The 11,181-nt window shown below is 46.7% G+C and overlaps 6 protein-coding genes across 6 annotated transcripts; 3 read left to right on the top strand and 3 right to left on the bottom strand.

Annotated features, from left to right (window-relative positions):
- Positions 1 to 331: 331 nt before the first annotated feature.
- N7455_003600 (uncharacterized protein) lies at positions 332 to 2,075 on the top strand (the record flags this gene model as incomplete). The annotated part of the gene is made up of 5 exons (XM_040959963.1): positions 332 to 586; positions 648 to 739; positions 791 to 912; positions 972 to 1,819; positions 1,875 to 2,075. The coding sequence occupies 5 exons, from the start codon at positions 332 to 334 to the stop codon at positions 2,073 to 2,075; spliced, it is 1,518 nt and encodes a 505-aa protein (XP_040809584.1).
- Positions 2,076 to 3,778: 1,703 nt separating this feature from the next.
- On the top strand, positions 3,779 to 4,591 carry N7455_003599 (A4/G1 family peptidase; the record flags this gene model as incomplete). The annotated part of the gene is made up of 1 exon (XM_040960021.1): positions 3,779 to 4,591. One exon carries the CDS (start codon positions 3,779 to 3,781, stop codon positions 4,589 to 4,591), a length of 813 nt encoding a protein of 270 aa, XP_040809520.1.
- A 497-nt stretch (positions 4,592 to 5,088) lies between these two features.
- On the bottom strand, positions 5,089 to 5,817 carry N7455_003598 (uncharacterized protein; the record flags this gene model as incomplete). Its single annotated transcript, XM_040959979.1, has 1 exon — positions 5,089 to 5,817. The coding sequence occupies one exon, from the start codon at positions 5,815 to 5,817 to the stop codon at positions 5,089 to 5,091; it is 729 nt and encodes a 242-aa protein (XP_040809529.1).
- A 342-nt stretch (positions 5,818 to 6,159) lies between these two features.
- N7455_003597 (uncharacterized protein) lies at positions 6,160 to 6,639 on the bottom strand (the record flags this gene model as incomplete). Its single annotated transcript, XM_040960038.1, has 1 exon — positions 6,160 to 6,639. The coding sequence occupies one exon, from the start codon at positions 6,637 to 6,639 to the stop codon at positions 6,160 to 6,162; it is 480 nt and encodes a 159-aa protein (XP_040809522.1).
- A 1,232-nt stretch (positions 6,640 to 7,871) lies between these two features.
- On the top strand, positions 7,872 to 9,089 carry mep20 (uncharacterized protein; the record flags this gene model as incomplete). The annotated part of the gene is made up of 4 exons (XM_040959996.2): positions 7,872 to 8,100; positions 8,164 to 8,575; positions 8,628 to 8,756; positions 8,822 to 9,089. 4 exons carry the CDS (start codon positions 7,872 to 7,874, stop codon positions 9,087 to 9,089), a joined length of 1,038 nt encoding a protein of 345 aa, XP_040809587.2.
- A 347-nt stretch (positions 9,090 to 9,436) lies between these two features.
- N7455_003595 (putative dipeptidase) lies at positions 9,437 to 10,879 on the bottom strand (the record flags this gene model as incomplete). Its single annotated transcript, XM_040959959.1, has 3 exons — positions 9,437 to 10,344; positions 10,405 to 10,617; positions 10,678 to 10,879. The coding sequence occupies 3 exons, from the start codon at positions 10,877 to 10,879 to the stop codon at positions 9,437 to 9,439; spliced, it is 1,323 nt and encodes a 440-aa protein (XP_040809581.1).
- Between the last annotated feature and the right edge of the window lie 302 nt (positions 10,880 to 11,181).

Genomic DNA, 11,181 nt, shown 5'->3' with positions numbered 1-11,181 from the left:
ATATTTCGGCATCTAGACCTCAATATAATCGTGTCTGCCGTGTTTATTGCGAATGATATCGTCCTCCCCGCTTTTTGTTAAAGTAGAACCACCGCTTATCAGGGTAATATTGACTCGATAACTTACGGAAAACATTGGCCTTGGTTCCCTATCAACTATTATCGTATTTTGTGTGTCGCAACCACGTTGAGTTTAATCGGGCTTGGCCTTCTTGTCCGGGAAGCCATATAGCCAGCCTGAGATGCCCGCAAATTGATACCAAGTCGATATCTTTCTACTTCTGATATCCTTTTCCCATCTCTCCTTCTCTGTTTATCTTGGACCACTCAGTATGGGGGAACAACAGATCCCGTTCGGGGATACCAAACCAGATCTTGGAACACTCAAGGTTGAGTCCGGCTCTGCCGCTCGCGATGTGGACTTTGGACAAGTACTTGAGGTTGAAACAACCCCTGCAATGGAGAAGAAGGTTTTAAGAAAGCTGGACTTCTTTTTAATACCGCTTATGGGCGGTTGCTACATGTTGCAGTACATTGACAAACTAGCAATTAGCCAGGCGACCCTTTTCAATCTTCGAGAGGACTTGGTATGTCCCTTCTTTTTTCCAATCAGCTCTGGTTGGGTCTAATATCCCGCCTTTTTGCTAGGACTTGAAAGGAAATGAATATAACTGGGCATCGGCCATTTTCTATTTTGGTTATTTCGCATGGAGTTGGCCGAGTTCATATCTGGCTGTGAGGTACGTTTGAGAGATGACCCATAATGGCATATGCTAAGTACTTGGTTCCAGGCTTCCATTGGGCAAATATCTCAGTGGTGCTGTTTGTGTTTGGGGAGGTTGTCTAATGGTTCACGCCGCCTGCACAAACTGGGGTGGCTTAATGGCAGCGAGATTCTTTTTAGGGGTTGGGGGTGGGGATTCCTACACTAATAATCTTTTTTGACACGGCTAATAAATACGTTTTTGACAGAGGCATCGATTGCTCCTGGCTTTGCCCTGATAACGGGGATGTTTTATACAAGAGCGGAGCAACCATCACGCCAGGCAGCATGGTTTGTTGGTAATTCCATTGCTGTTCTTCTGGGTGGGCTGATTGCCTACGGTATTGGGAATATTCACATCACAGCCATTGCCCAATGGCAACTGTTGTTTCTTATCTTGGGTACCGTCACTTCTGCCTACGGCGTCGTCTTATTCTTTGCACTACCGGATTCACCCGCAAAAGCCGTCTTTCTCAAACCAAACGAGCGAGCGATCGCAGTCCACAGAACATTGAAGAACAAGACTGGAGTTATGGACACAGGGAAGTTCAAATGGGGCCAGGTTTTAATGGCAATTAAAGATCTACAAACATGGTTTTTAGTGCTTTACACACTCTGTGTTAACTTTTGCAACGGTGGCATCACGAGTTTCTCTGCTATCATTATCACCGGATTTGGATTCCCCCATCTAGAGGCCCTTCTCATTCAGATGCCTATTGGCGGTGCTCAACTTGTCTTTCTCCTCTTTACTTCAGGGTTCGCCTCCCTTGTTCCAAAGTCTCGCATTATCATGATGATCGTCAATACAGCGGTATCGATGATTGGTATGCTTCTGATTTGGAAGCTAGATGGTGATAATCAGGCAGGGAAGATGACGGGTCTCTGCCTCGGTGGTGTCTTCGCTGCCAATATCCCTTTATCCCTCAGTCTAATCAGCTCGAACGTCGCGGGATTTACCAAGAAGAGCACGGTCAGCGCCCTTATGTTCGCAGCGTACTGCATTGGCAATATTGTTGGGCCCCAGTTCTTTATCCCTTCGGAAGAACCGTTATATCTAGTCAGTACTTCACTCTCATAGCCTATCCCTACCCCTTGAGTGCTAACTTGACAAGACCGGTATCAAAGCGTCTATGGCAGGACTCGCTTTCGGAATATTCTTCCTGATCTGTCTCTATATATTTTATGCCTTGGAGAACCGTCGACGGGATAGGCTGTATGGGTCTCCTAGGGAGATGACCGAAACTGAAGAACTGGAAGATGAGTTGTCTAACAAGACCGACCACGAGATTGAAAGTTTTAGATATGTTCTTTGAGATATTTCACTTCAACATGAGTTTATACGGGAATATGAAGCCTCGGTCTGCGTTCTTTATGTGTCCATTGCTTTTTGTTTTTTGTATCCCCGCTGGGTGACAGGCAAGCAGATATTTTGCAAAAGGAAAGGCCCTCGGCAAAGTCATTGAATAACACCAACTTGGTACAACGCCAAAATGCATGCGACTCCATGTTCTATAACCCAACGTGTCAACCTTTAGACTTGGTAAGCCCGCCATCATTGTCCAGTTCAATATCCAGTGGGTGTCATTGATTATCATTGACCACTGCAAGGTAGTGCATCCACCGATAAGTTAGCTATCCAGCTTGTAGTCCGATAGAGTCACATACGCAATTATTTCAGAACGGCTAATCTCCTTTTATGTCCATAAATCCTTTTGCCTGATTCGGGCGGTATTATAATTAGTCGATGCTTCTGGGACTGTGAGTATTGGAGAGTTGTGTGTACCAAAACGATTGTCTGGAAGACATGCTGGTTGGGCTGGTGGCGGTTTAAGCTGGCCCAGGTTTCATCGTTCAACCAGTTCGCTCTATTAGTAGACTTATCCAGCGCAGTATATTTTGCTTGGCCGGTAAGAGTCAATGTGAACTCTGCATTATTATACAAGCTAGAGGCGTATGACACACCAACTCCGCTAGCGCGTATAGTGGCAATCCCTTGGTGATATATTACCATATGTAATGTTTGACACTGCATGAATATGGTAGGAACATACCCTATAATGCTATGTACTGATATGACTAGAATGGCTCTCGAGGTCCCGACCAATCAAATAGCGGGGTTGGGGGTATTATTTGGAAATACAAACCCTAAGATCCAGAAATACTTTTACTTGCATATTGAAGGTGCTGGATGCTGGGGGCGACTTTAAAGAAGAGTCGGGGGAGGAAGAAAGAGTGGTCAACACAAAGAGATGAGTGAAAATGAAAGACCAAGCGGCTATCAGGTTGCCCTAAGCTGCTGAGATATATATATATATATCTAGAGAGAGAGCAAGAAGAAAATAAAAGAGATAAGGACAGATCAACAGAGAGGACCAAAATCCCTTGAGGCCTAAGGCACCAACACCGGATTTCAGGATCTGACCACAACCCTTCGCTTGTCACTTCTCTCGAAAGACAGGTCTGGAGCCGAACTAGGGAAGAGATGATCATTTAAGGGTAACGCAAGGCAAAATTATGCTCAGATAATCTCACCATATTATTTTCGATGGCGCTGCCTATTGCCCTTTTTATTTGAGGTATCATGGCTAATTATCACATTATCCGGGATCATTCGAAAGTCCAATGAAGTACGTAGACTAGGTGGGCCTATACCTTGTAGTTACCCTAACTCGGTACATATGTATATATTTGTCCGAATCTATCATATGCAAGAAAACGCAGGTAGATAGCCAAGGGGCCACCTTGCGAAGTCACCCTAGTCTTCGGTCTCCGACAGTGCTCACCTGCGCCTTTTGTCTTCATCTCACATGGAGGTCATGTTACATTCAGAGTCATTCATCCATGTCTCGAACTCTGCCTATTCTGCACTTATCTCCTCCGGGCTTGACAAATATTCGAAGCAAATGCTATATAAACGTCAGCTTTCGTACGAAGTTTAGATTCATGCGCTTATATCAAATGTTCGTCTTTGCTACTTGGAACGGTTATTTGCAGACTCAACTCACATTCTTTTACTATGAACTTCGCTATCACAATTTTTGGTGCTACGTTACTGGCCACTTCTATCGTCGCTTCTCCACTCACTTCTCATCGACATGCGGACGTTGAGATACATCGATCTACCCAAGCTCCGCGCCGCACAGTCCGGCCTCAGAATCCAGGTACCTCAGAAGTACTATATCTGAATCAAACGTCCCAGGAGACTTACAGCTCAAATTGGGCCGGGGCTGTACTGATTGGTACCGGATACACTTGGGTGTCCGGAGAGATCACAGTTCCTATCCTCCAACTTACAAGTGGTGCCAATTCCTACACAAATTACTGCGCCTCTGCATGGGTTGGCATCGACGGTGATACTTGCAGTACAGCCATTTTACAAACAGGAATCGATTTCTGTATCCAAGGAGGTTCCACGTCATATGGCGCGTGGTATGAATGGTATCCAGACTACGCCCATGACTTTAGCAACATCCAAATATCGGCTGGAAATGTGATTAAAATGACAGTCAATGCAACTTCAAGGAGCTCTGGCTCTGCTACGGTCGAGAATTTATCCACAGGCGCATTTGCGACGCATATATTCCGTAATGGTCTTGGGGGTGATCTCTGCGAGTTCAATGCCGAATGGATTGTGGAGGACTTTTCTGTAAACAATGCATTGGCTCCTTTTGCCAACTTTGGCACTGTAGTATTCTCTAATGCAGTTGCCTCGCGCGGTGGGAATACTTACGGGCCATCGGGTGCTACCATCATGGACATCTATCAGGATCGGATTCTCACATCATCTTCTGTTACTGGAAACACTGTCACTATCAGTTACATGTACTAGCTCTGCAAATGGCCAAGTTTCTTTCTAACTCTTCTCTATAGGATTTCGGTGGAACAGTGAGAGTTTTGATAACACAGATACCTAGTATCGCTTCTGCTCCTGTCCTTTTGACTATATGCCACAATGAGCTGGGAATAGAACTTGCTTCATGCTTTCATTGCAGTATTTGCATCCAGCTCTCGTAACTCTTGCTGGATAATTTACGAACATCAAAAAATCAAAGTTTTTGTTGCCAATGCATCCTTCTACATGACCGGCACCATATTTATACGATCTTTACATTAACCCAAATATAGGTAAAGGGAGGGGACAGCCTTCTTCGACGTTTATCTCGCCTTTGTCTTATCGCATGATATCCGAACCCCTAAGCCCTATAACCAGAGCGAGAGGAAAATGGTGGACGCGCAAAGCAAAGCCATAGTATTACTTGATTTTGGGATAGTTGCATTATCGGTGTCCCGCATTCCGCTAATTCGACTAAATATCAAAGTCTGTAATTAGGGATTAGCACATGTCTGTCCAGAGGAAAGAATCGACATTCCAGGATCATCCGGCACTTTGATCCCATAGAATCGCCAAAGAGCATCCTGCACCACATTGTAACAAGCCCCGTATCGCACCACCTTCATTGTTCTAAAATCGATCATGGTTGAAGAGGCTCGAGGATGGTGAAACTTTTGTCTCCCGTAATCGATAACTATATCCGCCACTTCGAGGATCTCCGACTCGATGTCCTCGACCACGGTCTTTGTTCCCTTGCCTGTGATATTGGCCGAAGATTCCATGAGAGCAAGTTTCTCTAGGGCAGCAAGTCGAGATAATTCTTCTAGCAAAGCACCGCCGTTGACCAACATTGCTAGAGTGTCCCCAACAACGCTCTGTACTAACAGGTTTGGTGGAAGCTTTTGGATAATCGGATGATCAAGGCGATATGGCGCAACGATCCCTAGAGGAAGTTCCAAGTCCACGGTCAAGAGTTTGACCATACCGGCTTCCTGGGGAGGAAGGGCATGAATATCTTGATGCAGAACGTAGCTGCCAACCATTGCATGTCGTTTGTGTAGTTCTCTCCGTTTTGTGCAAAAAATACGGTCCAATGCATCTGGATCGATAGCAGTGATTCCGTAGCCAACGCTCATCGGAATAATCGCAATACCGCCCCGCTTTAGAACTTCGAACACCACTCTGGCATCTTCTTTGGGGCTTGGTACTTTATAGAAAGGCATGATTTTTTTTTTGTATAGAGGAGTCGATCCTCACTAGGGAACACTTGAGCATCAGGGTTTCATTATATTCATGAGAAGTAGGCCTTAATCCACATCGGATCAAACCGTGTTGAACAAATTGTGTAATATCCGAGGAACCCTAACATATGTAACACAAAACCGCTATCTCCCTGGTAATCATGTATATAACAGTGGAAATAATTCGGGTTAATTTCATTATCGACAAATGGCACATAAAAGAAATCGTGGGCCGTAAGACATCCATTGATAGCAATGCCGCAGCGTCGAGTTCCCTGACGTGCTGCTCTTTTGTTTCAAGTACCCCAAAGCCAAATACTTAGATCACTCAATGCTCACAGGGGATTCGTTAGAAAGGAATTCCCCACGATTGGCACCTTCGTTATCCCTGAGTTGGGATGTAGTCACATTGGATAATTCAGTTGGCCACACTGCATGCCAAGTCCCCTGGGCACGGACAGAATATTCATGTCCCTTTTCGAGGCCTAGAATCGGCAAATTGACAGTTACATCAATGGTGTGACGTGCTTGTATCTCAACGAGATCATCCTCAGAGGCAGGTAGCTTGCGTGATACCATAATAGTAGGAACGGGTAGTTTCCGTTGGTCCACTGTGTCACAAATCTCGAAGACACCGAGAACACCAGCCTGAGGGTCCAACGGAGTGCCCCATCTCAGTATGGTAACCGGTGAATCTGCGGCATTGTAAACAGAAACTTTGATCGGTAGAGCAAATGCTTCCTGTGCCTCTCGGATCGGTGACTGGGGGGCCAAGGTGACCTGCAAGCTCAAGTTTGACTCCATATTTGTGTTCAAACGGAGACACTTATGTGGCCAGTGTTATACAATATTTTATTAAGGGGTAAAACAAAGAAAATAGAAACAAGAGAGTCGTGTAGGCAAGTTGCTAGTAGTATCGAGATAGTGGGGTGTTCAAAGATCAAGTCTTATCACACCTTATATCTGAAAACGCTGATTATCTTGACGATCGCTCATTTGAACCAATCTGTTTTGTTACCTTTATGCCAAGTCAAATGCCCAGAGCACCGTACCGCATTCCTCCGGACCTCCGAGGAACACTCCTTTCTCATGGACTTGGCATAGTGTTGTCTCCCAGACGGGCCATTCACAACAACATCCAAACCCCCCTAATGGCTGACTCTAAGCATTGTTTCTGTAGTCAAGACTCCGGGCGCCGTCTTGGGTGGTATCTTGGCACTATCTTGGCACCGGAGTCCGGCGACAAATGCATGGCCTAGGGCTTGGCGTGATGAATGGAAGGGGCTTTCCAGGTTGGTCATTTAGAATGAGATGAAGATATGAGTTGTTACCAGTAGATATTGTGTATTGATGCTTCTGAAGTACAATTTCTTCATGTCCAACAGATTCTAACAAATGGTGGTTCGCATATATTTATGCTCCATTCGCTCGCAGGTTGAACTTGTGTACTTGATTCCATACCTCGGCCAGGCTATACCTCAAACACAAATGTCTGCCCAGGGGCTTGCAGCTTTTAGCGCAGAGTTATTTTTTATCTAGAGCCGATCGTGAGGGGTTGCATCGAATAAGCCCCCGCCTCTTCAAGCATGATGTGGGATCAAATGTGGCCTCACAAGCCACGAGACATCTATCCAGGCTAACGCCCAACTTTCAGGGGCGCGGGTTTCCGTCGGGCCAAGACGAAATCCACGATGATCTTTCTGAAGATATAGCTATCTCAAGGTATTCTTCGACCAGTGACAAGATTGCCCGCAGGTCTCCCGTGTCTGTCCTGTGCAAGGTTAGCTGCTGGCGTGAGCAAGTTGTTTCATGCGGAGGAGATACTACCGTCTTTCTTCTGGCGTCCTTCTGGACAACCGGGGGGGAGGATGGATGGCACACAGGAGAGAGGAAACCGCGGCATCTCACTTCGAAACTGCAATAAGAGTCCAATGGACTATAAAGAAGTCGACCTTTTCTCGAGAATTGGAGCTTTTTTTATTCAAGCCGCATTCAAGACATCAGAATTTCAACCTTCTTTTTTACCTCCAAGAATCATGCGTTTTGCTGCCCTTTCCACCGTTCTTTTGGCTCTAGCACAGCATGTGCACACCTTGCCAGTCGAGACTGATAAAACCTCTGTGCTCGATATCGCCCTGAGTCGTGTCACTGACACCCGCATCAAAGCTGTTGTAAAGAACTCTGGCAGCGAAGATGTCACATTTGTGCATCTCAACTTTTTCCGTGATACTGCACCCGTCAAGAAGGTCAATGTCTTCAAGAACGGTATCTAGACAACCCCCCACCCCCCTCCCGATTCCTATCGGTACAATGCTGACTTGTTATCAGATGCCGAGGTCACTTTTGAGGGAATCAAACGCCGGTTCGTTCTCAATGGTCTCACCTCGGAGTCTCTCACCTCTCTTGCTGCAGGAGAGACCTTCGAAGATGAATTTGACATTGCCACCACCAGTGACTTGTCTAGTGGAGGCCCATTGACTCTTCGTTCGACTGGCCTGGTTCCCCTAGTCACTGATGGTGCGGTCACTGGCTATCTGCCATACCGTTCCAATGATCTCAATATTGAGGTTGATGGTGTCAAGGCATCCCGTGTGTTGAAGGCTATCAAGCCGCTTGATCGTCGCGCTCTTCAAACCTGCAGTGATTCAAGCAAGAAGTCTGCACTTGCCAAGGCTCTCAAGAACACCGTGACGCTCGCAACTGATGCTGCAGAAGCTGCCCTTTCTGGATCTTCCACCAAGTATGTACATACTGCCTGACTATGAATTAACCATTCTAATAGCATCCAACAGGTTCAACGAGTACTTCGGGACCACCAGCACCGCTACACGCAAAGTCGTGGCCGCTCGCCTCAAGGCTGTGGCAAAGGAGGCCGGCTCGAACACTGCCACTAAGTACTACTGCGAAGATACCTTGGGATAGTCAGTGCCTCCCTTCCGTAAATACTTTTATGTGCATACTTGGCTTACAAACTTAATCCAAATAGCTGCGAGACCAATGTCTTGGCTTACACATTGCCATCTCAAAATGTGATCGCCAACTGTGATATCTACTACAGCGACCTCCCAGCATTGACTAGCAAATGCCACAACCAAGATCAAGCAACTACAACTCTCCACGAGTTCACCCACGCTCCGGGAGTATACAGCCCAGGAACTGAAGACAACGGATACGGATATAGCGCTGCGACAGCCCTCTCTAGTGCAGATGCTGTGCTCAATGCTGACTCGTATGCACTGTATGCCAATGGTTAGTGCTGGAGGTCGAGTTGAACCCCTTTAATGAAAAATCAGCTAACGAGCAAATAGCAATCGCCCTTGGCTGCTAAATAATCAGTTCTGCGTACAATTGTTCCGGGGGAGGGGTGAAGTACGAAGGGCTAGGGTCAATTTGACTTTGCTAGATATCAAGTTGGATGCATGTTCTGATGAGGCTGGTCAATGAGAGACTAGTTGTCGGAGCACAGTGATGGTGAATGGGGATTAGTTGAGGTAGATTGTGAATGAAAGTATCCAGTGATGATGGAGATTCTCGCCGAAACATAAAATAGCATCACGCTTGGAAATTTGGTAAATAAATGAACGCAAAGTGGTTTAAAAGATTAGTCCTCCGCGGGCAGTGCACCCTCGGCTTGCATCTCGAGCGCCACCTCATCAACTTTCTTCCATACCCTCAATAGGTTGCCTCCTGCCACCCTACTTGCATTTTTATCACTGACTCCTCGTTTCAGCAGTTCCATGATGAGATGAGGGAACCTGGACACATCCTCCAATCCCCGAGGAACAGTCGGGATACCATCAAAATCACTACCTATTCCGACATGCTCGAAGCCTATAAGATTACCAATGTACATTATATGATCAGCAACTCGTTCCAGAGTGGCATGGACAGCGTCCACATCTGGGATCCCATTGGCACGGTCTGAAGCTGTGCAGGAAATGAAGTCTGGTGAAAAATTAACCATAACCAGAGAGTTCCTCTCACGGACCAACTCCAATATGTCGTCGGGTACGTTGCGCGGGTGAGGGCAGAGTGCATAGGCTGAGCTATGACTGTAAATCACTGGAGCGCGGCTCCCTGTCCATTCGGACTTGCCGGCGCCCAGTACATCACGCATGGTCTCCGTGCTTACATGGGCTAAATCGACGATCATCCCGAGGCGGTTCATCTCAAACACCAGCTTCTGGCCTTCTTCGCTGACGCCATGCCAGAGAGGATCGGACTTTTTTATTCCACCACCTGGAAGCTCGAGAATGGCGGCGTCGGCATACCGGTTATGGCAATTATGCGTCAGAGTTGCGTATGAAACCCCCAGCTCATAGAATATCCGGAGGTGAGCCAGTGAGTTGCCGATCGAATGCAAGCCCTCGATACCAAGCGGTGAAATGATTTTCCCCTCGCGGAAAGCGGACATGGCAGTAGTGCCATTTGGGGGGCTGGAGAAGACCTTGGGATAGGCTTGCTGAACCCTCGACATGATATCCACTTGCTCCATTGTCTCGCGCACGCCTATGATTCCAATGTTAGTATACTGTGAGACAACCATCGTACGACCTCGAGTTCCCTTACTTGCTGCGTAATTCTCGTCGGAAAAATCGGTCCCATTCTTGGGACAGGGCACAAAAACACTCCAAAACGTACCACCAACTCTACCTTGTTTCAATCGAGGGATATCAACGTGACCGGGGAAGTTGCCCGTGACAAAGGTCTCAGTGAAGTTGCGATCGTTTACGCGGTTGTGGAAGAGTTCCCGGACCAAGATAGGAAAGTCATCATGACCGTCTGTTCTAAGGCATCAGTCATAAATTGTGCTTAAAGAATTATTCTCTTCAATGTCCGTACCGATCAATGGAGTCTGTGACAGAATCTTCTCCACCCTTTCCTCAATGCTCAAGGGGGAAAATGGATAGCGCGAGCGTGTGAACCAGGCGGTGGCTACAATGATACAGAGAAACAGCGAGAGTAGATTGAAGGGGCGTTTTTTCTGCCTCAAGGTCGGTGCATCCCCTTGGCTCTCTAAGATGGAGGTTTTCTCGTCGCCCATTGTGGACAATTACTTAGGTACTTTGCAGGTACATGTGTAGACCTCGGAGTGTTGTGAGGTCGAAGAGAGCGGAGATGCTTGCTTATCGATAAGCTTGGTTCAAGTTCGGGCGGTCTGGACCGCCGAGTCTTCATTCTGGTGAATAATCCATGACAAGATCTGCTATAGCAAGCTCACACAGAGTAGAAAATCAATATCTTGTAGTGAATTAAAATTATCTCGATATACATACCTACATGTATACATCACCTAGGCACCCCGGGCCTAGGCAGGTGATTACTAATAATATTGGTCGTTCCTTG

The sequence above is a fragment of the Penicillium solitum genome (genome assembly GCF_028829755.1).
Source record: "Penicillium solitum strain IBT 25940 chromosome Unknown utg000001l_segment0_segment0, whole genome shotgun sequence".
Classification (NCBI taxonomy): Eukaryota; Fungi; Ascomycota; class Eurotiomycetes; order Eurotiales; family Aspergillaceae; genus Penicillium; species Penicillium solitum.
The sequence above is the reverse complement of the archived record's forward strand: the minus strand, read 5'-3'. Positions and strand labels throughout refer to the sequence as shown.